The sequence below is a fragment of the Oryctolagus cuniculus genome, chromosome 16 (genome assembly GCF_051225735.1).
Source record: "Oryctolagus cuniculus isolate XC-2025 breed Fujian yellow rabbit chromosome 16, ASM5122573v1, whole genome shotgun sequence".
Classification (NCBI taxonomy): domain Eukaryota; kingdom Metazoa; phylum Chordata; class Mammalia; order Lagomorpha; family Leporidae; genus Oryctolagus; species Oryctolagus cuniculus.
The window spans coordinates 83,970,477-83,998,035 of record NC_142882.1 but is presented as its reverse complement, the minus strand read 5'-3'; the positions used below and the strand labels follow the sequence as shown (position 1 = coordinate 83,998,035).

Here is a 27,559-nt window from a genome sequence, read left to right as displayed (position 1 = left end):
TTTGTGTATTGATTTTATTCCTGCAACTTAATTCTGTTATTGGTTCTAATAGTTTCTTGGTGGGGTCTTTAGATTTTATACATGTAGAATTACCACCTGCAAACAGAGATAACTTGACTTCATCTTTTCCTGTTTGTATATTATTGCTGTATGTTGCCCAATTCTCTGGATAATTCTTATTGTACAGTATTGTATGAGAATTATATATAATGCTGTGTCAATGAGTGAAGCCCATTATGACCTCTGTAAAGTGAAGCTGTGACCTAGAAAAACACACATATCTAGACTATTACTGTGCCCAATATAATCAGCTTGTCAAACGCCTTGTTGATCTTGAGGCATTGTGCCATATCAGGAATTCATATTTGTCTGTTTCTTGTATTAACTTTACTGAGTAATAACCAACGCTGTCAAATCCATAAATAGCCTTCACCCCTGCTCACTGCAGCCACTTTTGCTCATGTGTTCATTGTGCAGCGTCAGAGTGGCCTTATCATGCAATAAGGAGATGCCCACACTTCATACCCGCTTGACTCCATCCCTTACACTCAGTCTTCTAAGCTTTCTCTTATTAGGTCCCTTAACAGCCGGTCCGGTGTGTGTTGCTGCCGCAGAAATCCACTCAGGGCACTTCTTCACAGGGCAGTGAGCAGGTGTACCAGCTGCAGCTCTGTCCGTTGTGAGGGTTTTCCCTGTGGCTGGCTTTCAGTGTCTCACCTGAGTAGAGAATCCGCAGAAACAATCCAACTAAGTTTGAGTTTTTCCTCCTTTTTCTTCTGGTCTTGAGAGACGTCTGGCAGCAGCAGATGTGACCTGAAGGAGAGGCATTAGTGTTATGGTGAGGGATGACCTGTGGTCCTGGGATGCCTATTGAAACTTCCATGAGCCTCTTGGGTCTCATTCTTGCTCAGCCCTGAAAACTGATCCCATCGTACAGTGGATTGTTGCTTCCCCCTGTCCAGTATTAAGTCTTATAAAACCGCAGCTCAGGACTGGCAGTTATGGTGACATGGTGAGTTTTGTCCACAGTCAGGTGTTCCATGTTTTATACATCATCACCTCATACAACAGACTTTTCAGAAAGTGTGTGATTTCACTGAAGATGGCTTGGCCTTACTCTGTACCCTGCAGGGCCTGGGCTGAGATTTCCCTACTGGAGTTGCTGGAACTCTTCACAGCACTTTTTCCTATCACAAACCCTCTAGAACCTTTACATCTTCCTGGTCCTTTTTCTGTAAAGCGCTTTTCTTCTTCGGGGCTTCAGTCCCAACTGGAAGCCTTTCCTGCCACTGGGTTCCAGTGTTTCCCAGTTTTAACTAGTTGCGTCCATAATTGAGGAGAGCTATGTGGTATTGTGTTTTCTTCCTGTTTGTGAGGCCAATAGGCAATAATTTGTCTTTGCTTTGGAATAGAATATCCTGGCATGCCTCTAATCACTGGAGCTTTAAAACTTGCAGGGATAGCAGTCCCCGAGCATCTCACCCTCTGGAGGACGTGGGTCTTACCAAAGTGTCCAACATGCTAGCAACTTCTTGCTTGTCTGGTCCAACAAATACTCTATCAGCAATACATTGGATTAATGTGATATTATCCATGGTATTCAGTTAGCCCAGATCTCTCTAATTATAACAAATCAAAACAAAGTTTAAAACTATAAATGGGGACCAGAGCCACTGCCTGTAGTTCCGGCATCCCATATGGGTGCCGGTTCAAGTTCTGGCTGCCTTACTTCCAATCCAGTTCTCTGCTATGGCCTTGGGAGAGCAGTAGAAGATGGCCCGAGTGCTTGGGCCTCTCCACCTGCATGGGAGACCCAGAGGAAGCTCCTGGCTGCTGCCTTTGGATCAGCACAGCTCTGTCCGTTGTGACCACCTGGAGAGTGAACCAGCGGATGGAAGACCTCTCTGTAGCTCTGCCTTTCAAGTACTCTTTAGAAGAAAAAAAATAAATGTACACTGTAATGTTTCCCTGGGAATGCAAACTTCATTTTTCTGATACAGATGAAAAATGATGTCTGCTTAATCAGTGGATGCATACGATGCCACTAATGCTGTCTTTATTTGCAATAGAAATGATACCATGTGTAGCACTGCGACTTCAATTTTAGGTCCACCTGGTGCAGTTTGGAATGGTGTAATTCCTTTATGATGATTCATACGAATATGATGAGAACCAGCTATGTGACTTAGATGCTTAATGGTGGTGATGATTTCCTTCACCATCACCACCATCACCCCTGGTTAAGATATTGTTTTTGATTTATTTTTGCTGAGGGGTAGAGGCAGTTTCAGAAATTCCTACTTAGTCTTTTCCACTACAACAGTGGACACAATGTAGAGGGTGATGTTAAATAACAGGTTTTTCTCTTCTAATAATACATTCAGGGCCTAAGCAAATGACATCTTCACCTTGGCCAGGACTCCATTTATTACATGGATCCCATTTACCCCCCACTATGATAGGTGCTTTGGGTCCAAGGTATCAATATCAATTCAGATCCTCTGTCCAACAAAAATTTCCCCAGCCAAAAAAAAAAATGGAGGTAGGTATCTTAGGAGAAGGATTAGGGGATAATTTACATGTGTACTTCAAATATGTGACAAGATCCTTCTGCTGGGGACATAGTATTTTCTCCAGTCAATTTCTGTGTTGAAAAATTGACAAGTCTAGAAACAGCAATAGATCAGTTGTCCCAGCCTTCTGAAGTTGATTTGTTTTCAGGATACATACTAAGTGATTCTTTTATTGGCTGCCGATGTATTTTGCTCCTGCAGGTGCCAAGATCTACTAACAAACTTTTTTTTTTTTTTTTTTTTGACAGGCAGAGTGGACAGTGAGAGAGAGAGACAGAGAGAAAGGTCTTCCTTTGCCGTTGGTTCACCCTCCAATGGCCGCCGCGGCCAGCGCGCTGCGGCCGGCGCACCGCGCTGATCCGATGGCAGGAGCCAGGAGCCAGGTGCTTTTCCTGGTCTCCCATGGGGTGCAGGGCCCAAGCACCTGGGCCATCCTCCACTGCACTCCCGGGCCACAGCAGAGGGCTGGCCTGGAAGAGGGGCAACCGGGACAGAATCCGGCGCCCCGACCGGGACTAGAACCCGGTGTGCCGGCGCCGCTAGGCGGAGGATTAGCCTAGTGAGCCGCGGCGCCGGCCCAAGATCTACTAACAAACTCTTAACTCTCTGAGGATCAAGTCTCCTCTGGATGCCTCTTCACTGTGACCACCTATTATAATAATTATGTCCACATGGCTTTTGATAGTAAAATTGTACCACCTGGGTGCCAGCATTGTGGTTAGGGGTTTAAGCTGCCACTTGTAAAAGCAGTGGAGGATGGCCCAAGTACTTGGGCTCCTGCACCCACATGGGAGATCTAAATTAAGTTCTTGGTTCCTGGCTTCAGCCTGGCCCAGCACCGGCTGTTGCAGCTGTTTGGGGAGTGAACCAGTAGATAGAAGATCTAGATCTCTCAGTCTTTCTCTCTCCTGTAACGCTGTCTTTCAAATGAATAAATCTTTAAAAACAGTGGCACCACCTGGTTGGTTATCTGGAAGGCAAGTGATACATATCTGGGACTCAAACCAACCTTCTGGTATGAGAGCGGAATCCCAAGTAGCGACCTCTGTCACAGCACCTGCTCTACCACCTAATCTTTATAGTTTCGAGTCTTAACCTCACTGCTGTTAGGAACCTCGTTCTGGAATGGCCTTGACCTACCATAGTCCATGGCACACAAAGGAGAGTAACCACCACTTATCAATTGTTATGCCAAATACCCTTCCTCTTCCACCCCATTTCTTATGTCTGTAATTTTGGTGTTAGGGTGATGTTGGCTTCAAGAATGAGCTAGGTAATATTTCTAAATGCTTCTATTTTCTGGTAGAGACTGCAGAGGATTGTTATAATATTTTCCTTAAAAGTTTAATAGAATTCACAAGTAAACCTATCTGGGCCTGGTGCTTTCTGTTTTGAAAGACTTAATTACAGATTCATTTTTTTAATAGACACAAGCCTATTTAGATTATCTGTTTCTCTTTGTTTGAGCTTTGGTATATTGTGCTTTTCAAAGAAATTAGCTCTTCTAGGTTAACAAATTTTAGGGCATAATAGTATCTATAATATTCTATTATCTTTTTAAAAAGCTTTTATTTGATCACTTATGTGAGAGGTGGGGGAGCAGTGAGACAGAGAGATGTCCCCTATGCAAGTTCCCCTCCCTTTCCTGCAATAAACATCTGCAATGGATGGGGCGGGGCTAGGCCAAAATTTGGGAGCTGGAAGTACAATCCAGGTTTTCCACATGGGTGGCAAGGACCCAATTACTTGAGCCATCACCTGCTGCCTCCCAGGGTGCACATTAGCAGGAAGCTGGAATCTGGAGCAGAACTGTAACTGGAACCCAAACACTGTGATAATAGGATGCCAGCATCTTAAACATTAGTTCACATGTCAGCCCCTGTCATCTTTAATGTCCATGGGATCAGTAGCGTTAGGATCTCTTTCATTTCTGGTGTTAATCGTTTTCTTCCTTCCTCTCTTCCCCTCCCCCCCCCCTTATTACCTGGCTAGAGGTTTATGAATTTTACTGATCTTTTCAAATAATTAGGTTTTGGTTTTGTTGCCTTTTCGCTGTTAATTTCCTGATTTCAATTTCATTAATTTCTGCTCTGGTTTTGTTGTATTTTTCTTTCTTAGGATTTAGTTTGCCATTCTTTTTCTAATTTCCTAAAGCAGATGCTTAGGTTATTGATTTTAAATATTTCTTGTTTTTTTTTTAACTTCTATTTAATAAATATAAATTTCCAAAGTACAGCTTTTGGATTACAGTGGCTTTTATCTTGTTTTCTAATATACATACTCAATGCTATATACATTTCCCTCTAAGCACCACTTTTGCTGCATTTCCAGAATTCTGGTAAGTTGTACTTTCATTTATTTCAAAATACTTAAAAATTACTCTTAAGATTTCTTTTTGTCCCATGTGTTAATTATAAGTATGTTGCTTAATCTCCAAGTATTTTGGAGAGTTTTCTAGATATCATTCTGTTATTGATCCAATTGTATAGACATGGATATAGATATGGATGAAATAGGTAAGATGTTGCCAGATGGCTACTACTTAAACAGATTTGAGAGACTATTTTCTGATCCCCTTCATTCACATCCTACAAAAAATGTATATTTCCATTAAAAAAATTTCAGTATCTAACCATTACTACATTTTAGTATATTCAAAAGTTCCTGCTAAATCTTGGCAACATAGAAGCTAAAATTTCTCTTTTATGTACAAGATTATATTTTAAAATTGTTACTAACATTTTTTGTTTTAGAAGCCATAAAAGCTATATATATTTAATTTTTATACAAACTTAGATGTACTTTTTTTCTGGCCAGAATATTCATATTTCAAATAAAATTTTTAAAGTTAAAAAAATTTTTTAAACAATAAAAACTTAATTTTCAAATAATTTCTCTTTACAAACTTATTCGAGTTAGCAAGGTGCATAAACATGTTTCAAACTTTTCAGTAAAATATATTAAATACATAAAAATAGAGTAACATAAATGCTCATGTAGCCTTCACCTAGACTTTTTTTTTGGACAGGTAGAGTTAGAGAAAGGTCTTCTTTCTGTTGGTTCACCCCCCAAATGGTTGCCATGGCCGGCGCGCTGCACCTATCTGAAGCCAGGAGCCAGATGCTTCCTCCTCGTCTCCCACGCGGGTACAGGGCCCAAGCACTTGGGCCATCCTCCACTGCCTTCCCGGGCCACAGCAGAGAGCTGGACAGGAAGAGGGGCAACCAGGACTAGAACCTGGGGTGCCGGCGCCGCATTCGCCTAGTGAGCTGCGGCGCTGGCCCACCTAGACTTTACAATTACCAACATCTTGCCATTGAAATATTTAAAAATTCATTTAGCTGACAATATATTTGAAGAAATTACAGGATTCTGAAGTCGCAGACTCATCTCAGAAGGATCAAGCTTTCATCTGTAAAAATAAAAAGGTTAACTCATGCATGTTAAAGGGGAATCCCTCAGTTAGCAATGACAGCTGACTTTCAGTTGGCAGGGGGAAACTGTTCATCTTTCCTGACACCAGTCTTCCATCCCTTGCTCCATTCAACACCACTTTTCCATAGTAGTTTCAGAGACACAGGGTTAGTTAGCTGTGAGCTTGCCCTTCTCACACCGGGGGCCTTAGTCTCTCATGAAATCGCATTTTTAGAGCACCTTTTAAAGACCTTGTATCATTTACATTCCATAAATGCCTTCAAATTCACCATAGTTTCATGATTTTCAGGAAATGCGTGCCATGATCCCATGTTAGGATATCTCCTGTCCTTTAAGGCACATTGCGAGCCATGTCAGAAAGACTTCCTATTGCCCTTGTGCTGCAATATGGAAGGAAGTGGGGCGGCCAGGGGCCTTGGTGCTGGGCGGAGTGGCTTGCTCTGGTGCCTCAAAGGCTGTCTTTACCTTTTTCTGGGGACCGTGGAGGTGATGGGGCAGTTGCTACAGTTCCCCCACCACGTGCTCCATGCACACAGCACATGTAACGTCCGTGGTTGTGTCAGTCCCTTCCCCAAGCCGCGAGCTTCTGCCCGAGGCAGGTACTAATCCACAAAAGCAACACTCACCATTATGTTGTTTCATCAGTAACTCATAAAACTAAAAATATTGCTTTCCTTAAGCTTTTAGGCTCAACTTCTGATCTTATTGTTTTTTGTAAAATACGATTGTTTTTGCTTGTTCATTGATTAATATTCAACTAACAAATTTGGCAGAGTAAATTTCCCAAACATTAAACACTGTGAACGTGACTAATGAAAAAGCAATCTGTAATTCATTACTTGTTTTCTCAAATATGTCAAGTATTTCACAATTCGGATTTACAAATCTGACAAGTAAGGACTGAACGTATGTGTCTCCTCAAATTCGTACGTGGAAACACTAATGTGATGCTATTTGGAGGTGGGCCCTTTGGGAGATAATGAGGTGGAAAGGGTGGGACCACCAGGGTGGGATCAGTGTCTCTAAGTCTGGGCCTTGGAGGATTCGGTGAGAAGGCTGCTGCCCACAAGCCAGTAAATGGCCTTCACCGCACACCAGATCTGCCAGAGCCTTGATCTTGAACTTCCCAACCTCCACCCGGGAGAAACACATGTTTGTTATTTAAGGTCTATAGTATTAGTCTGTTATTTAAAGTCTGTAATATTTTCATTATAGCAACCCTGAAAACAAGCCCTTTTAAAGATGTATTTACTTGAAAGAGTTATAGACTGCACCCCATGGGAGACCAGGAAAAGCACCTGGATCCTGGCTCCTGCCATCGGATCAGCGCGGTGCGCCGGCTGCAGCGGCGGCCATTGGAGGGTGAACCAACGGCAAAGGAAGACCTTTCTCTCTGTCTCCTCTGTCTCTCTCTCTCACTATCCACTCTGCCTGTCAAAAAAAAAAAAAAAAAAAAAAAAAAAAAAAAAAAAAAAAAAGAAAGAGTTATAGAGAGAAATGCACACACACAGAGAGAGATCTTCCATCTGTTGGTTCCCTCCCCAAATGTCTGCAACAGTTGGGGCTGAGCCAGAATGAAGCCAGGAACTTTGGGTCTCCCATGTGGGTAGGGTAGGAGGAACTCAGGTACTGAGCCATCATCTGCTGCTTCCCAGACATTAGCAGGAGGCTGGATCTGACGCAGAGTAGCTGGGACTCTAACTGGCTCTCTGATGTGGGATGTCAGCATCGAAAACAGCAGGTTAACCTACTACCCTGCAACACTGGCCACAAAACAGGAAAGAGGAGACCGAGCATGAAGACACAGCCGTATCGGGTTTATTCAGAATAATAAAACCTGGGAAGGGCTCACTCCCAGGCGAACGCACAGCAGAGAGAGAGCCCCCTCCCTTACAGGCTCGTGGCGTATACAGTACAAAGCAGAGGGAAGAAGCTTGGCGGTCTGACCTAACGCTGGGCTGTGGAGATGGAGCTGGGTAGATCTAAAGGTCCTTCGAGATTGCGGTGTGAGCTGGAAGGGGTCTGGGCTGAGGCTGGACTCAGGCTCAGCTGCTGAGTTGGGGGCAGACAGCCTGGGAGGAGTGGGGGGAGCTCAGGCGGATAGCTCCGCTCTTCAGACAGTGGTGTGTCCAGCACTTTTCCAGGTTTGTCACATGGGGCAGGGAGTTAAAGATGATGTTCCAGAGAACATCATGTAGACCCAGGACCCAGGAGAGGGTTCCAAAAACACAGGTTTCAAACAGGGAAACGTGGAAAAAGCTCAGACTTGAAAGTGGGAAATCCAGATCCCAATGTGCTTCATGACCCGGCCTGGGACCCTGGGACCCGTCAGTTCACACACCGGTTAATTCTGGAAGTCGGTGTCATCCAGTAGAAATCTCTTCAGCGATGGCAATGTTCAATATCTATGCCAATACAGTAGAGTGTATTGTGTCTGAGGCTCTCAACTTTCACTTTTATTTAATTTGAATTAATTTAAATTTAAGTAATCACATGTGGCCAAGGAAGGCACTTAATTTTCTCGCGCCTAATGTGGGTAGAGGGGCTGATGTTTGGCACATCAGTATAGAAGCCTGCATTCCATGGTGCAGGGCCTGAGTGTGAGTCCTGACTCCATTCCCATTCTAGCTTCCTGCTAAGGCACACCCTGGGAGGCAGCAGGTGATCTCTAGTGGATGGGTCCCCGTCAGCCAAGGTGGGTCCTGTACTGAGTCACCTGCTCCCAGCTTCCTGCTCGTCCACCCTGACCACTGCAGGAGAGTGACTGGAGAGTGACTCAGCCCATGGGAGCTCTGCCTTAAAAAAAAAAAGGAAATAATAATTCTTACCAAATTGTTGACCTTAAGATCATATGACCATAGGAGTATGTGAACTCTGAAAAACAATACTGTGCAACTAACTGTTAATTGTGTTGACAACGTTCTTATTGCTTCATCCTCAAGGTGTCTAACATGGGGTGGGGCTGCAGGTGGCAGGGTGCAGCATGCTGAGCCTCTGCGGGGGACACCACATTCCACAGCCGAACGAGGGTCTCTGCTACTTGGCTTGTGAGCCTGCTAATGCCCAGACCGTCCTGCTAATGCCCATTACTGGAGCCCCTGCCACGCACGTGGGGCACCCACATCAGACTTCCTGGCTGCGAGCAATTGGGGAGTAAATCTGTGGATGAAGAGCTCTCTCTCTATTTCTAACATTTGGAACCAGCAGAAACTGGAATAAGCAGGGGAAAAAAAATAGTAAATCTCCTCATGTTCGGTTTTCAAATAGAGGTCTGAAGTAGGCAGGGGTGAAGAGAAGGGAGATTCGGCCTCGTGTAGACTTTCCCCAGCGCGCCCTCCTTGGCTCCCCGCACTGCGCATCACCAGGACGCTGGGTACGCGGCACTGTGTCCGAGGGCAGGTGCCCTCCGTGCACTTGTGTCCACGCGTACTCAGGAGGGCGAGGCGCCCTGAGGATTCCAGTCCGGGGACCGGTGCAGTCTGGCGCTCGGTGAGGATGAATTCCCGCCGCGCGCATGGCGCGTCCGACACTGCCCCGGGCCACATAGGCCTCCCCGCCCACCCGCCCGTCCGCCGCGCGCGCTCCTCTGCCCGCTCCTCCGTCGCGTCCGTCCGCCGGCGGCCGAGGGCCTCGCGCTCTCGAGGCCGCGGCGCGCACGAGCGGCACGCGGAGCCAGGACTACATTTCCCGGCGGGCGCCCCTGGCCGTGTGTGCGCGCGCGCTCGGGGGCCGAGAGCGCCGTGCGCTCGCCGCTCGCTCGCTCGCTCCCCGCCTTGCGCTCGTCGCCCGTCTGGGCCGGAGCCAGGCGATGAGGTGGGAGGCGCCAGAAGCCACTTAGCTACCGCCACCCGCCCAATGCAGCAGTCGCTGGCTTACAATGCAGCACTAAGGCAGCGGCGCGGCGCAGGCTGCAGCGCGGCCGGGGGCAGCCGACCCGGGCGGGCGGCCTCGGCGCCCCGGGCGTGAGCAGCGGCGCGCGTCGGGCGAGGCGGGCTGGCGGCAGCACCATGCGGGCGGCGGCGGTGCCCTTCTTGCTGCTCTGCGCCCTGGGGACCTGCCCCGTGGCGCGCTGCGGCCGGGCAGGTAAGTTCGCCACTCGCCCCAGGCTCCGGGGCATCTTCGTGGAGTCCCCCGGGCGCGTTTCGAAGGGAGCATCCCCATTGCCCAAGTGCGCGGGGAGATGATGGTGATGGTGATGATGATTTTAAATTGGGAATGGTGACGAGAAGTGGAGCAAAAAATAAAAAAATAAATAAATGTGTGGGGGTGCGCGGATGCTTCGGCAGCCTTCGGTCAAATGTGGGTTTTTCTTGGGAAGAGGAGGCGTGGGAAGGGTGGGAAAGGGCTGCTCTGCTCTGGGCCCCGAGCCTGGATGCTGGTCCAAGGCTCCGGGCTGGGGTCCCCGGGCGAGGAGGGGGCGCTGGGGTTCTCGCGGTGGGGAGGGGAGACCGGGACCGCGGGATGTTGCAGTGCGGGCCGGGGTCAGGATTTTCGCCTTTTCTCCCTGCCCACCCGTTCCTGCGTGCAGGGGACGCCTCGCTGGCGGGGCTGGAGAGGAGGAAGGAAAACCGCTTCCTGGAGCGCCAGAGCACCGTGCCCCTGCGCCTCGTCTACCGCGCGGGCGGCGGGGACGAAACTCGCCACGACGAGCTGGACACGCGGGTGCGGGGCCACCCCGGCGGCCGGCAGGTGAGCGGCGCGGCGCGGGGCGGGGCGGTCCTCGCGCGGCCGCGCGACCCCGCGTGTGCTCTCCGTTGCCCTGGAGACGCGGTGCCTCGGGTGAAGGGAGCGGGCCCGGCGCTCCCGGGGCGAGAGGAAGCGAAAAGGGGAACCCGGGAGGCGCGCGGAGAACCGCAGGCCGAGGGCTTCGGGGCAGGGGGACGAGCGCAGGAGCAGGGACCCGGTGCCTGCTGTGGAGCCAAAGCCGTGCGTGGGAGGGGGGAGGAGGAGGAGGAGGAGGAGCAGGGCAGAGTTTGCATCATCATTCTTGCTTGAACCCTCAAAGAGAAGACTTTGTAAGTGGTTTAGCCCAAGATTGGTGCTGCAGAAAAAATTGGAGGAAAAAAAAAAATAAGGCTAGAGACACTGCAGGGAAACCCAGACTCTCCGAACCTTCGCAACTTCAGGGTTCTCAGCGGGCCCAGATTGCGGACGCCAGGGATGTGCCGGCCACCTCTGCCTCTCCAGAACAGGGCTGCTCTCTCCCGGCTCTCCTCTTGGTGTCGTTGGGGCTGTGTTTATGGAGCGTTGATCAGTTGTGTTTGGAAAACTCTGTCGTTGCACCTGGATGTGGTTCAGTTTCACTCACGCACAGATATTCCTGGCAGTTATTTTGAATTTACTGGCTCATTTCAGGAAGCCTTTTGGGGGGGGGGTTCTATAAGCATTTTGTGTGTGTGTGTGTGTGTGTGTGTGTTTATACGCATCGACCTGAAGGGCCGTGCACCTACTCAGGTGTAACCTATTAAGACAGAACTTGTTCGTGTAGTTGTTAACTTCAGTGAAGCAAAGACAAGCTGAGCAATTTCACAAGTGTACATATATTCCACCAAATTAAGTTTATAATGATGATGTGCTAGTTTATGAATTTATAAATGTGTGTGTAAAATATGATTTAAGGGACACTGTAATATACACCAAAGTTAGATTACTAAGGAGAACATTTAATATACCACGCCTTCAATGAAAGATTTTATTATTTGAACTAATGTTTGGTAAATGCCTCTTTTCCTTTTCCATTTTGATTTGTTTCCATGTGAAAATTGAACAGTCAGAGGGACACAGTTTCCCTGTCTGACTTTTCATCTGCGTAGGGGGAATATTCTCATACCCTTTTGCGACCTTTGATCATAAAATACTTGAAGCACATAAAAAATAGAATAATGTAAGAAACAAAAATATAACAGCAATTAGCAGCTCATGACCAAGCTTGCCTTATCTATACCCTTACTTATTTTCTTCCCCTTCCTGGATTATTCTCAAGCAACTCATATCCTTTTTTTTTTTAAAATTTTTTAATTTATTTTTTTATTTTTTGACAGGCAGAGTGGACAGTGAGAGAGAGAGACAGAGAGAAAGGTCTTCCTTTGCCGTTGGTTCACCCTCCAATGGCCGCCGCGGCCGGCGCGCTGCGGCCGGCGCACCGCGCTGATCCGATGGCAGGAGCCAGGAGCCAGGTGCTTTTCCTGGTCTCCCATGGGGTGCAGGGCCCAAGCACCTGGGCCATCCTCCACTGCACTCCCTGGCCACAGCAGAGGGCTGGCCTGGAAGAGGGGCAACCAGGACAGAATCCGGCACCCCGACCGGGACTAGAACCCGGTGTGCCGGCGCCGCTAGGTGGAGGATTAGCCTAGTGAGCCGCGGCGCCAGCCCATATCCTTTTATTCATTAAAAATTTCAATGGGGTAAGGGTTCTTTTGAAAATGTGACCATGTTATATTTTTGAAATTTAAGAATTTTCAAGTCTTTTCAAACTTCCAATTGCCTTACAAGTAATGTGTGTGTGTGTGTGTGTGTGTTATTTGTATATATGTGCATTAGCAGGAAGTTTTATTGGAAGCAGAGGATCTGGGACTTGAATCTGAAATAGGATGCAGGTATCTCAAGCAGCATCTTAACTGCTCTTCCAAATGCCCACTCCTGTTGTTTTAGTTTTAAATCTTTTAATTTATAGTTTCCAGCACTTATTTATGTTTTTATCCCTGCAGTTTACTCATTGAAGCCATGACTTTTTTCTCCTGTAGTTTCCCAAGTCTGGGTTTTGCTGATACAGGCAGTGTTTTAAGCAAGGGAAAGGAAGGGAAGGAGAGAAGGGAGGAGAGATACAGAAAAGAAAGCCTCCAGCTGGGGTGTGCGCCGGTGCCCTCTGCCCGTCTCTGTGCTGGTGAAAGACCACTGCCTTCGGGAGATGAGCCAGTCCACCGTTTCCCCCCACCTTAGGGACTTCCGCTTCTGCAGTTTTTTGGTTGACAGGCCTCTCCACTTGGGGCAAAAGGTACCTTGGTCCCATGGAGCTTCTGTCTCCTATGGAACCTCACAGTTAAGGTGGCTTTTGGTGAGGTGAAATGGATTAGTAGGGTTTAGATAGACAGCATGAATAGATTATTTATATGAGAAGCGGTGGGAGAGGAGTGGAGAGACAGACAGACAGACACACCTCCCATCTGCTAGATCACCCCACAAAGGGCCTGTAATGCCTGAAACTGAGCCAGGTCCAATGCCAGGAGCTGGGAGCTCAGTCCGGGTCTCCTTGGTTGGTGGCAGGAATGCAGTTACTTGAACCATCACCTGCTCTCTGCCAGGAATTGAACACAGGCACTCTGAAGTGGGACATGGGCTCCTTATCTGCTGGGCTGAATGCTCTCTCTCGTGAAGGAATCATTCAATCAAGTCAGAAGTCAAAGTAATGGCACAGCCCTGTCACCAGAGTCGTCATTCCAGGAAATTATCTCAGTGCCTGCAAGTGCTGAGGTGTGCGCTTGTGCATCTCAGTGTCTGCACCACCCGGGGAGCCCCTGTCCTTTGCCCTGCTCTTAAAAATAACCTACATCTGGAAGTCACTGATGGCTAGCACTGAATTCGGCAGTTAGAGTTGTAAAGTCCTAGTTAACTTAGGCCAACTTTTCATACAGTTAGGAAACTGAATTTTCTTGCACTTTTTTTTTTTAAAGATTTATTTTATTTATTTGGAAGAGTTACAGAGAGAGGTCGAGACAGAGAGAGAGGTCTTCCATTTGCTGTTCGCTGCTCAGATGGCCGCAACGGCTGGAGCTGCGCCGGTCTGGAGCCAGGAGCCAGGAGCCAGGAGCTTGCACTTTTGACATTGACAGTTTCCCTGAGCTCTGTCATTGAACCAGAGAACCTCAGTTGCTTTTCTATGGCTTTTGTTATTTCTTTGGTAATCAAATAGGTACAACTTAGGGCATCTTATGCACCCATAGATACTTTTAGTAACTCCTTTTCCATTTCAGGGATAAAGTCAAGCTGACTTCTTGTGACTTCATTAAGTTTATATGTTCATTTGTTTATTTAAAAGGATTTATTTACTTGAGCTCCTACTGTGTACTAATTTTAAGGTTCTAGGGATTAAAGAGAAAAGAAATAGCTGTAGCCTTCCAGCAGCCCACAGTTGAGTGCGAGATAAATGAGTGAATAAGCAGTTATACTTTGCCCTTCTCTGTGCTTTTCTGCGGGTAATAGGCCCAGTCCTTAACCCAGAGGAGTGGTTGGGTGTGCTTTCTGAGGGAGGTGCTGTGTTTGCAGAGTGTTAGGAATTTGCTACATGAAGGGAAGAGGGTGGGTATATCCTACAAAGGGGACAGCAAGTGCACCGGCCCATGGGAGTCAGGTTGTGTCTTTGTTAATTGCGGGTAGTGAAGGTTCAAGGGAGCAGTGAGACAAACAGGCCAGCAGGTGGTAGGAGCAGAACCACCTTCCTAACTCTGTGTTGGAGGTGATAGAAATGTTTCAGTCTGGTCAGATTCGTGTTCTTGTGGGACAGTCCTGGTTTTTAGAAATGAGTAGTTTTAATTTCAAAGAATGAGTGAATGTAATTGGTCACTTTAATTCACTGGTAAATGCCAGTTTATAATATAATTAAGCTTCAAAAGGCCTCAGTTACTGAATATACTGAATATACCGCACCTTAAGTGAGTTAACATTTATAAAGCACATAGAGAAATAGTATGCGTATAGTAAGTGCTCTGTGAATCTGCTAAATAACACTACCTCCCTCAGGCTGCTTGAGTAGTATTTAGAAATTATGTGACATCACTCAAATGTAAAATTGTGCTGCAGTAACCAGAGATTTAAACACTTCCAGAAATAATTTACAAATTACTCAAATTTACATAATTAAGTGGAATCCCATAGAAGAGAAGAGATCTTTCAGGTCATCTAACCTAATTCAAGAATTACTTCCACCTGGAGAACTCACGCCCTTGACCAAGGGTAGGGGACTCAGTAGTGCATTAGTTAATGTTTCAGAAAGCTCTCAAGAACTATGATGGTGTGAAACACCTTAATGTTATCTTAATGTGCCCTTGTTTCCATTTTCATCCCTAATTAGGAACTTATATTTTGGAAGCAATTTTTGCTTTTGTTCTATTTAAATGCTGACAGTTTGACTGATGTGAAATAGTAATTCTGTTGATATGAGTCCATGTTCTAGTGCATGGTTGGTTATATGACTGCATACTTTACTTTTTTTTTAAAGATTTATTTTTATTTATTTGAAAGAGTTACAGAGAGAGATAGAGACACAGAGAGAGATCTTCCACCTGCTGGTTCACTCCCCAGATGGCCGCAATGGCCAGAGCTGATCCGAAGCTAGGAGCTTCCTTCGGGTCTCCCATGTGGGTGCAGGGGTCCAAGGACTTGGGCCATCTTCTCTTGCTATCCCAGGCCATAGCAGAGAGCTGGATAGGAAGAGGAGCAGCTGGGACTAGAACCGGCACCCACATGGGATGCTGGCACTTCAGGCCAGGGCTTTTTTATTTTTTAAAAAAGATTTATTTATTTTATTTGAAAGTCAGAGTTATACAGAGAGTGAAGAGGCAGAGAGAGAGAGAGAGAGAGGTTTTCCATCTGATGGTTTACTCCCCCACTGGCCTCAAGGGTTAGAGCTGCGCCGATCCGAAGCCAGGAGCCAGGAGCCTCTTCTGGGTCTCCCACGTGGGTGCAGGGGCCCAAGGACTTGGGCCATCCTCTACAGCTTTCCCAGGCCATTTAAAAAGAACTGGCTTCCTTTATGGATAAGGTACTAATCTTATCAGAGTTTGGTATTGATAATCATGTAATTGTTCTTTTTTAAATGAAGCACATTAGTGATTAGTTCTTTGTCCAGTTGGGCATCACAGATTTACAATAGCATGAAAGAGAGGTCATTTGCTGGTTTATTTTGTTGTGTGGTCACCTCCTAAATTGTCAATAGTTTGTTTTTTATCCAAAGATTTTATTTCTTTATGAGTAGCAGAATGGCTTCTTATCAGGTATCTTTTGATGCCAAGGGATAGTTGGGTTACTTTTTTCTTTTATCTCTTTCCTTTGAAAGTGTTGTAGTTGCTTATGTAGTCAGTCCGTGCCAAGGACATACTCATAGCTGTACAGTTTATTTTTGTTTTAATATCCAGTAATGAGGGGCTGGTGCTGCGGTGCAGAGCCTTCAGCTGCTGTTGCAGGGCCAGCATCCCACTTGGGCTCCAGTTCAAGTCCTGGCTGCTCCACTTCCAATCCAGTGCCCTGTTAATGCATCTGGGAAAGCAAAGGAAGATGGCCCAAGTGCTGGAGCCCCTGCTACCCACATGGGAGACCCAAAAGATGTACTTGGCCCCTGGCTTCATCCTGTCCCAGCCTTGGCTGTTGCAGCCATGTATGGCTGTTATGAACCAGTGAATGGAAGAATGTTCCCCCCCTTTCAAATAAACAAATTAAAAAATTTACAAAAATACATATCTAGTAATGACTGGGGCAGGTGCAAGATGGCAGCAGTGGGTGTGCTCCATTGTTGTGAAGATGGTCACACACCGTTCCTACACGTGGCAGAGCTGAACTTAAAATTGTGCTGTTTCACTTGGGAGCTGAGTCAGCTTGCCAGTCAGTAGCCTGCAGTACTGATTCCCTGGCAGAAAAGCACTCCTAGGATTACAGCTTCGGAGATACTTTGCAAGGATAGCACAAATGTTGTTTTTAAAGGTGCACTTGTTAAACTTAGTAGCTTGCTATTGATAAAGTTTTGCTACCAAACAGTGCTCTATTCTGCCACAAATAGAAGGAAGCTATTTTGCCATGTGCTTTTATTCTCCTACTAGTGTTCTTCTCTTACAATGAAATAGTTAAAAAGAAATTAAAATTCAAAATCGTGGGAGTTTCCTTAAATCTACTCTCAAATTTACATAACCAAGTAGATTCACAGTCTTAGAGAGAAGCTCTAGGTCATCAAAACTAATTCAAGAATTTTTCTATTTTTATTCTATGAGAGCAAACAAAACAGAAATACAGGTATAATTTTGTATATATTTGCAGATATCTTTGAAATTTTACCTAAAGATTTTACTGTGCACAAGAGGAACTAATATTTCCTTATTTTTTTACAGCTGCATATGGCAAACCCTGACTCTAACAGCTTATAAATTGATAAAAATTGTTCCTAGTTTTATTTGCTTTCTTGTGTTTCAAAGAAAGCCAAGTGTTCGCCGGCGCCGTGGCTCAATAGGCTAATCCTCCACCTTGCGGCGCCGGCACACCGGGTTCTAGTCCCGGTCGGGGCGCCGGATTCTGTCCCAGTTGCTCCTCTTCCAGGCCAGCTCTCTGCTATGGCCAGGGAGTGCAGTGGAGGATGGCCCAGGTGCTTGGGCCCTGCACCCCATGGGAGACCAGGAAAAGCACCTGGATCCTGGCTCCTGCCATCAGATCAGCGCGGTGCGCCGGCTGCAGCGGCGGCCATTGGAGGGTGAACCAACAGCAAAGGAAGACCTTTCTCTCTCTGTCTCTCTCTCTCACTGTCCACTCTGCCTGTCAAAAATAAAAATAAAAAAAATAAAAAAAAAAAAAAAGAAAAAGAAAGCCAAGTGTTCTGCCATCATTGTTAACAGTCATAGCCCTCCTAGAAACATAAGGAGAAGAACTTGCTTTTTCTTCCAGCCCAAACCTTTGCAGTCACCATGGCTCTGGTGGGCTAAGATAGGGCCATGTTTATTGTTAAGTCTCACGGTTAAGCCGCAAAGGGAAAGAAGATGCCGATAGAAGTGGGGAGGGAGGAGGAGCAGAAGAAAAGGAGGAGACTGAGGGAAACAGTGCAAGGAAAAAGGAAAAGATGAAGAAAAGAGAAAAATACTTAAAGTAGTGTCACCATATATTGTACACTAAACATTTATAGTGCACATTTATAACATATGTCAACTTACATGGTCAGCTTTTACATGCTGATTAGTCTTGTGTATGCTTTCTGTACATTAACTCATTCCCTCCTCACAAAAGTCATCGATGATGGATAATGCCATCATCTGTAAAATCACAGAGCTGATAGGTCGCTGAGAGGGGATTCAAATTCAGTCAGTTTTGCCTGACTGCACTGCCTGTGTGCATATCCACTACACAAACTTGCAATGGTAGGGGACCGCCAACACTTCTTTAGAAGGCATTCAAAACGTTTGGATATATTTGAACTGGGGTCAAAGATTTTTTACACTTATCCCATTGGAACTATATATTTCTTACAGTGCTTGAAAAAATATGTGTATTTTTAAAGTTGTATAATAGTGAAAGTTGTTGTTACAAAACACAGCAAGGTCATTTGATTTTTACCATCTTGAAAATGAATGTGGAATATATAAAGACATTTGGCATTTAAAAGGTGGAAACTACTTTCGAAGGCCATCTGTTCTGTTTGTGGGTAGGTACATTGATTTTTACACTCTTTCCATTGTAAAGCAAAGATTTTAGTATTCAGCAGTTAACACTAAAATTATATATGCTCTCTTCTGGTTAAAGTTTGGGAAACAGAAACATTAAGTGCTAAATAGGGATTTATAGTCACAGATACTTCTCCAAAAGAAAAGTGGAAAATATATTTGTGATTTCACAGAGCTGGTAGCATCAGAGTCCAAAATGTGAAATCATTCAAATAAAAGAGATAAGTAATTAGGACCAGTATTGTGGTAGAGTGGGTAAGGCTGCCAGCTGTGATGCCCATATGGGCGCCAGTTTGAGTCCTGAATGCTCTGTTTCCTATCCAGCCCCGTGCTAGTGGCATGGGAATGCAGTGGAAGATGGTCCAAGTGTTTTGGACCCCTACACCCATGTGGGAGACCTCGATGAAGCTCCTGGCTCCTGTCTTTGGATCAGCCGAGCTCCAGCCATTGAGATCATTTGGGGAGTGAACCAGTGGATGGAAGACTTTCTTTCTCTCTCTCTCTCTCTCTCTCTCTCTCTCTCTCTCTCTCTGCCTCTGCCTATCTTTAACTCTTTCAAGTAAACAAATAAAATCTTAAAAAAAAAGAGAGAGAGAGAGAGAGATGTAATTAATAATAACCCAGGGCGGCGCCGTGGCTCACTTGGCTAATCCTGCGTTTGTGGCGCCGGCACCCCGGGTTCTAGTCCCGGTTGGGGCGCCAGGTACTGGTCCTGTTTGCTCCTCTTCCAGTCCAGCTCTCTGCTGTGGCCTGGGAGGGCAGTGGAGGATGGCTCAGCTGCTTGGGTCACCTGCACGGGAGACCAGGAAGAAGTACTTGGTTCCTGGCTTCGGATCGGTGCAGCGCCGGCCGTAGTGGCCATTAGGGGAGTGAACCAACGGAAAGAAGACCTTTCTCTCTGTTTTTCTCTCTCACTGTCTATAACTCTCTCTCTATCTCTCTCTCTCTCACTGTCTAACTCTGCCTGGCCAAAAAAAAAATAATAATAATAATAAAAAAACAAATAATAACCCAAAGTGATAGCTTCTGTGAACACTGTAGTTGAATGTTTTTCCTTTGGTAATAAGAGCACAAGAAAGCAAACAGTGAAGGAAGGAGTTGAAAAGAGAAATTAATATTTGTTGAGCATTACCATATCTTAGCCACTGGGATGAGTGATTTACATCTATTATCTCTCCTTATTACGTGGATACTATTATTATATACTTTATTTTTTGACAGGCAGAGTTAGACAGTGAGAAAGAGAGAGAGAGACAGAGAGAAAGGTCTTCCTTCCTTTGGTTCACTCCCATAATGGCTGCTACAGCCGGCGCTGCGCCAATCCGAAGCCAGGAGCCAGGTGCTTCCTCCTGGTCTCCCATGCGGGTGCAGGGCACAAGCACTTGGGCCATCCTCCACTGCCCTCCCCAGCCACAGCAGAGAGCTGGACTGGAAGAGGAGCAACCGGGACTAGAACCCGGGGTGCTGGCGCTGCAGTCGTCTAGTGAGCTGTGGCGCCAGCCTATTATATACTTAAATCATCTCTAGATTACATATAATACTTAGTGAAATGTAAATGCTATGTAGTTAGTTGTTATACTGTGTTGATTCAGGAATAATGACAGAAACAAAATATCTGTACAGAGAACTGGTGTTTAGCTTGGCAGTTAAGACACCTGTATCCGCCCTAGGGGAGCCTGGGTTTGGTTTCTAGCTCTGGCTCCTGTCTCCAGCCTTTGGCCAACACAGACCTTGGGAGGCAGCAGATAATGAGGTCCCTGCCATCCAGATGCAAGACTTCAGTTGAGTTCCTGGTTGCTGGTTCCTGGTTCTGGCCCAAGGTCCCAACCTGGCTGTTGAGAAAATTTGGGGAATGAACTGGTGAATAGGAGCTCCCTTTGTCTGCCTCTCTTTGTCTCTATATCTCTGTTGCTCTGCTCCTCAATGAAAAAAGAAAAAAAAAGAAGACAAGAAAAATTTGTAAATAATTTATAAGTTTTTTTCCTTCGAATATTTTCCATCCATGGTTAGTTGAATGTGTAGATGCAGCATCTGTGGTCGTGGTAGGCTGACTACCCATTTTACAGAAAACAGAGGCTGACAGAAGCTTATCACCCTGCCCCGGGTCATACAGCAAATAAGTGGAAGAATTTGGAAAGCATTCTCAGAAAAGATGTTAGCTATCAACAGCAATAATCTTTTTTTTTTTTTTTTTTTTTTGCCACTTAGTTAACCTGTGATTTCCCATTCATCTCTGTGTTGAAACATAGCTAGCTAACATTATTTCTTTTAAAAAACTCTTGGTCCTGCCAAGTCTCCTCCTTGGTTAACTTGCAATTATTTTAACATAATTAAAAAATAGAGGTCAACATGCTGTATTTTAAAACATAAAAATATTTCATATAAAAAAAGATTTTAGACTTCTGTCTGTCCTTTACCTCTAATTTCATCATCAGAGTCTCTTTTAAGATAGAAATCTGCTTTGTTTTCCCTGAGACAGACTATTATATGTAACTTGATTTTGAAAATAAAATTTAAAATGCTGTACCATTATCCAGAAGTATTTCAGTTCTGACTGGAAAGAGAAGGATTAAAGAATGTAATCATCTTCCTTGTCCTGCCGAATCTGTTATTTGGGAGAAATTTTCAGAATCCCACATTTCAGCAAGCAAGGGTGTATAAACATTTTTCTTCTCCTTTTTAAAAATTGATTTTTTTTTTGTACAAGGGGAGTTAGCACTTAGCAGTAGTTGCTCTTTTGTTGCATTTTTTGGTCCCAAGTAAAGATCATTAGATGAAACTCTTTGGAGATGAGAAATCAATGATGCTTTATGCAGATGGGCCTCCAGAGCTCCCATTTTGCTATTGGTTTAAAAATTTTCTGCCTGAAGCAGAACTCCTGGTTGGCAGTTTTGTTAGATCGTTTATTCCACTTGGCGCTGCCTCGTGGCTGTCGCCTTGACCTCCAGTTGGTCAGTTTCTATTCTGATGCCCCTCTACCCCCTCAGTTTGCCATTCCAGTAGACTTGTTTAGAGATACTGCCTGCATGCCCTTTGTTAATGAGGTTAAGCTGTTAGGGTTGGGTTGCTATGGCAGTTTGCTACTCTTGGTCATTGTTGAAGTTTCTGTCTCAGTGGCTTCTCTTTCTTTGATTAAATAGCATGATACTGCAGAAGGAGCTGCTGTTTGATAACTTGGTTCTGTGGAGGTCCTTAAATCCCCCAGTGGGATTCTAATGCCTGTGGAATGGTCTGTTAGGGAACGCGGCTGCAGATCCTCCGCAGACATAGGCAGCAGTCAAGGTCACGCAGAAGCTGCTGCTGTTAATCTATATAGGCTACAGAAGAAGCAAGGCAGACAGCTGGCTGCGAGCGATGTAGGATCACCAGGATTTCGGCAGGAGCAGGCTGTGGGTGAAAGGGTAGTAGAAGGTGAGACTTGGGAAACTGGAGATCTATTATCGAGAAAAAAAAATACTAGGTCTGCCGTGCTGGGTCAGTCCAGTGACCTCTGGTTGCAAGCAGAGGGAGCTTCCTGGGGTCTGAGGCATTTGAAAAGTTCTCATCTCAGCCGTCTAGGTTTTAGTCATTGGCTCTGCTCTTGATCTCTGGGTCTTGGGTCTTGAAAGAGAACCTTGTGTTATTTGTTTGCTTTTAAGCCAACCTTGCCCTGATGCACTTTGGGATTTTTTTTAAATCTCCTCGTGAGCTTCAAGTGTTTGGTTCACAGGGAGAACAGCTCCTTCATCGCCTCTCCCTCCTGCCTCTTCTCACCTCCCTCCTCTTCCTCTTCCCCATTCTGCGTGGTTGCTCTTCTAACAGCCTGTAGTCTAAGGGGAGAGGGTCCTCTCCCCAGTGTCTAGTTGAGATTCCAGACAGTGTGCTGCTCTTGGGTCAGGAGGTGTGGCCTAGCCACAGGTGGATTTCCTGTTGTATGCAAGAGTTTTTGATTCTTTACAAGCCACACTGAGTTTGTACAAAATGAGAAACAGCTGTATTCTTTTTTTAAAAAAATGTTATTTATTTGAGATACAGAGATGCAGACAGAGAGAGGGAGAGACAGAGAGAGAGGTCTTCTATCCACTGGTTCACTCCCCAAATGACCTCAACAGCTGAAGCTGGGCTGATCCAAAGCCAGGAGCTTCTTCTGTGTCTCCCACGTGGGTGCAGGGGCCTAAGCACTTGGGCCATCTCCCACTGCTTTCCCAGGCCACAGCAGAGAGCTGGATTGAAAGAGGAGCAGCCAGGATGTGAACCAGTACTCACATGGGATACCAGAACTGTAGGCAGAGGCTTAGTCTACTTTGCCACAGCAGTGGTCCCCAGCCTCATTCTGAATGGTGTATAGTGTTCATTAAGTCAGTGTATGCTGAGTGAAAGAACAGACTTTGTCAGTTGGGGTTTGGAGAATTTGCTCTGTTCAGATGGATCTTTTTTGGTGTCAGTCTTTGTTTACTACAGGGAATGAGTTATTTTCAAGATGCTTGGTGTTACCTGTATCCCAACAGTAGTTAGGAATACTCTGATGTGCCTTCCAGAAAAGCTTCAAGTAGCATTGGGAATTTTTTTTAAAAAATGCATTTACAAATTTGCAGTTATTCTGAGTAATTAAGTTACTGTTTTTAGGAAGGGTTTTTCTTGATTTTGATGGAAACTTAAACATCACTGAAGATGATGAAAACTTTGATTCAGGCCTACAAAATTGTTCTGACAGTTTGACAATTTACAGCTAGTTGAGTTGCAAATAGTACCTGGCTTTTTCCTCCCTAACGTTTCCTCATGAAAGCACATTTTAATGTGGACAGATACTGGCTGGTAAGAAGGTAGGAGAAATTCAAGCTGTGTTCATTGCTGTCTGTAAAGCTGAAGCCATTTCTGTCTGAGTAACGAGAGGTGGAACTACTCCAAATCACAACGTATAGCAAGTTTTTAAAATTAACTTCCAGGTCCTATGGGGTAAAAAGAAAGGAGAGGGTGTTGGTGCAGAAATACTAGGAATTAGCATTCAATTTGATTTCTGAGATAGGTTTAGCATCATATTCTTATACCTCTTAATGATCTTGCATACACAGTGTTCTCTCACAGTTAATGATGGGAAAGTACTAATAATTTATAGTTTAACTGATTTAACGTGAAATCTGAGGTCAGTGATTCATAAATTGTTTAAATGTTCTGACTATGAAATCTTGAAGTTTGCAGTTGTAGGATTAGGGGTAAAAATTATTTTCATTTAATTGCACAGAAAAGCACGTGTTGAAAGCTTGGACCGTCATCTTCAATGTTGTTTCTTCCCAGCCTTGTCGCTGAATGAAATTATTGATGCCGTGACTTATAAAGGACTGTGTTCTGTTCTTAAGCTCCCACTCCCCTGTTGTGACATTAGCGTTCCCCTGGTTAATTCTTTTCTTTTCTCCTCGTCTCTCTCTCCTTCTCTGTTAGTCCGTGTTCTGCCACTTTCCTAGAGCCTCTTTGCATTTGTCAGTTTCCTGGTGACATAGCTTCTCAGTAGCTGTGGCCCTTGGCTTATTCTGTATTTTTCCCCTACTCTGTTTCTGTCAAGTGTCTCTTTTTCTGTTAACAACTGAAGTAAAAAAGAAAGCTCCAGGGCCGGCACTGCGGCTCACTAGGCTAATCCTCCGCCTAGCGGCGCCGGCACACCGGGTTCTAGTCCCGGTTGGGGCGCCCGATTCTGTCCCGGTTGCCCCTCTTCCAGGCCAGCTCTCTGCTGTGGCCCGGGAGTGCAGTGGAGGATGGCCCAGGTGCTTGGGCCCTGCACCCCATGGGAGACCAGGAGAAGCACCTGGCTCCTGGCTCCTGCCATCGGATCAGCGCGGTGCGCCGGCCGCAGCGGCCATTGGAGGGTGATCCAACAGCAAAGGAAGACCTTTCTCTCTGTCTCTCTCTCGCACTGTCCACTCTGCCTGTCAAAAAATTAAAAAAAAAAAAAAAAAAAAAGAAAGCTCCCGAAGTTTTCTACATCCAGTGTTGGGAACTGCTCCTGTTGCACATTGTAGGACTCGATTTTTTTGTTTTTTTTATTTTTTTATTTTGGGATTTGATAAAAGTGTTATCGTTCGGCAAACCTTCTGCCTTTAAATCTCTGTTCTTTTCCTGTTTGTTTCGTTCATCGCCCCCCTCCCCCCGCTGAGCTTGTGGCTTCTCAGTCTTCAGCAGTGTTACCTTGATTCAGAATGATGGTCTGTGGCTCCATGGCAACGGGATTCCTAGTTAGTGCACAGGAAGACGAGGCACTGTCACAGGTATATTGAAAGTAAAACTCGCCCCATGTGTGCGATGTAAAACCCGTGTGCTGTGTGTGTGTAAGCAGCAGGGTTGGGCACTGACAGTGGGTGTTCCTAGAAGATGTCCCCGTGAGATAGACTGTCTTGGGTTCAAATCTGGTCCTTCATTTTAATCATTTGTTTGCTAGGAAGTGCTGTGTCAGACCACCATTGGTGCTCTGTGAATGCTTATGGTCTGTTTTTGTTTCATTTTTTTTTTTTTTTGCCTCAGAGAGCTAGAAAAATAGTTTAGTGACCAGTTACGTGGCTGATTGTGTACTCCCGAGGTTCTTCCACCAGTGGCGGCATTCTCTCCTCTGGATTGTTCAGCTCCTTGGTCGGATGGTGTAGAGGAGCGTGAGTGTCTTTCACGTTGATGTCTGTCTCTGGACTCACTCTTCCTCTCCCCTCCACACATTCCTGCTGGCCCGCTGGAGCCTTCTTGTACACCTCATGCCCAGGTTCTCTGAGACTCCCCTCTGAGCAAGCCCCTGGCCTGGGAAGGCTGTCCCTCGTGCTTCAGATCCCCGGCAGGGCAGGGCAGGGTTTGCTGGAAAGGCAGGGCCACGATAAGAAGAGAATGCAAGAGACGTGGCAGGAACTTGAACTTGGACGATGATTGGCATCCTGCTATTCCACCACATACAGCCCTCTCTCTGTCTCCTGGCCACTTTAATCACTGTGACAAAAGCATTCATGTCAGTTTATAGCCCCGACTCGCCTAACAAGAACGAATCCAAGCTACTTAACCTTTGTGTGTGACTTTGTTCACCAGACTCTGTCCTCTGCTGCCTGGAGCTGCGTTCTCTTTAAGACAGTGCTGTACATCTCCCTGGAGAGTGACACACACTGTTTCTGATGGATTTGTATTCATACGACGTGTTCAGCCAAGGATGTCCGTGGATGTTTATTCTTAGGGCTTGATTTTCTTTTTAACTGTGATTTTGAACTAAGGACAATCTCTTTTTTTTTTCTTTTTTCCTCCATGAGTAATCCAGATACTTTCTTATCTAATGCTTTAATTTTTTTCTAATTTTTACCTTCCTACCTTATATGGATGTACACATCAATATAAAATATCTGTACTATTTAATATGGATTTTCTAAATTTAGTGTAACATTTATAATAAACCCATAAGTTATTTATTAATTAATAAGGTTATTTCTATTATTCATAATGTTAATGAATGATATATCAATATAAAATTTTTACATTATTTTATATTTTTTCAAAAGCTGTAGGGAATGGATGTTACCCATTTGTGAAATACTCTGTGAAATTTCCATGCCTCTAAAAGTTCTGCACATGCTGGTTTAAATCAGAAAAACACCAATAGAGAAGTCACTTTAGTATAAGTAATTTCAAGCATCTATGCCTTAATGTGAGTGAAAGATTCGAAAGTAGTTTTAAGATTGGAAGAGAAAGTGAGAGCTTGTGGTGGTCAGGGGGCTTTACTTCAAAAGGGGCAGTAGTTGTCCCATGGGAATTAATTCCAACTGTTTCATAGCTTCAGCTCACCTAGTGTAGTCGCAGGCACAAACTAATTCATACTTTACTTATGCATATATATATATATATATTTCTAGATATATTTTTATTTATTTGAAAGACAGAGTTACAGAGAGAGGTAGAGATAGAGAGAGAGGTCTCCTGTCTGCTGTTTCACTCCCCAAATGGCCGCAATGGTGAGAACTGAGCTGATTCGAAGCTAGGAGGCAGGAGTTTCTACCAGGTCTCCCACAGGAGTGCAGGGGCCCAAGGACCTGGGCCATCTTCTACTGCTTTCGCAGGCCACAGCAGAGAGCTGGATCAGAAGTGGAGCATCCGGGACTCGAACTGGCACCTATATGAGATGCTGGCATTGCAGGTGTTGGCTTTAACCCACTGTGCCACAGTGCCAGCCCCACCTATGTATATTTTTAAAGCAGCTTTATTGAGATAATTGCTAACCATAGAATTTCACCCATTTGAAAACAGTGCAAGAATTGGATTATTTTGGACATATTTCTAGAGTTGAACAACTATCACCATGATCAACTCTAAAGCCTTTTCATCTCTTCGGGAGGAGCTCCCCCAACACTAGCCGAGCCTTAGGCCCCGCAGCTCTACCTTCTATCTCTGTAGCCCTACCTGCTCGGAACAGCTTTCACGCACATGGACTCATTCCCTCTCTGGTCCTCTATGACTGGGGCCTTTCACTTAACATGTTCTCAAGTCTCGTCCATGATGCAGCATGTATCAGTACTCCATTCCTTTTTATTGCTGAATAATATTCCATTATTTATCCATTCGTATTGACAGGCGCTGGGGTTGATTCCCACCCATTGTTTGGTCATTAGGAATGATGCCAACTGTGAACATTTGTGCAGATGTATGTGTACATGTGAAAACACACTCCACAGATAAAAATGAGTGTGTCTCGAAGCAGCCCTTCCTCTTGTCACAAGCAGTAATATGCTTTTTAATCCAGCTCGATTCTATTTCATTCTCTAAAAAACCCTGGCCATGGTGCAGTAGAATCGTTCCTCAGTTGTTCCTGGTGCATGTTGTCTCTCTCCTCCTTTATAGTCCTCTTCCACCAATCCCAACTCTGCTACCCACACGCCGAGTACGCTGCTCTCCTCCAATCAGGAGCAGGATCAGCTCCTGCAGGTCATCACTCAAATTGGCGAGAGGCAGCTGCGTAGAAGCTGTTTACTCCTCTCCCAGCGCCATATTGTGGGAGAGCAGATGCATAGAATAAGTCTTAATTCCAGTAACAGTCTAGTCTGAGTTGCTCCCCACAGAATGCAATATTATTATGTTCTTAGAATTGTACCTACAGTGGGTCAGCGCCGTGGCTCACTTGGTTAATCCTCCACCTGCGGTCCCATATGGGTG

The 27,559-nt window shown here is 45.3% G+C and overlaps 1 protein-coding gene across 18 annotated transcripts in view; it reads left to right on the top strand.

Moving 5' to 3' along the window:
* Positions 1-9,751: 9,751 nt before the first annotated feature.
* The window catches only part of ADAM22 (ADAM metallopeptidase domain 22), a 247,049-nt gene continuing 229,241 nt past the window's right edge, over positions 9,752-27,559 (top strand). For 8 of the 18 annotated variants that reach the window (XM_070059853.2, XM_070059849.2, XM_070059850.2 and 5 more), the window contains exons 1-2: positions 9,754-10,091; positions 10,537-10,697. In XM_070059853.2, the coding sequence (XP_069915954.1) occupies positions 10,016-10,091; positions 10,537-10,697 (237 nt within the window). In that variant the 5' untranslated portion in view covers positions 9,754-10,015. Of the gene's footprint in view, positions 10,092-10,536; positions 10,698-27,559 lie in introns of all 18 variants that reach the window. The other 10 variants (XM_089315839.1, XM_070059843.2, XM_089315837.1 and 7 more) reach the window with 3 other exon arrangements.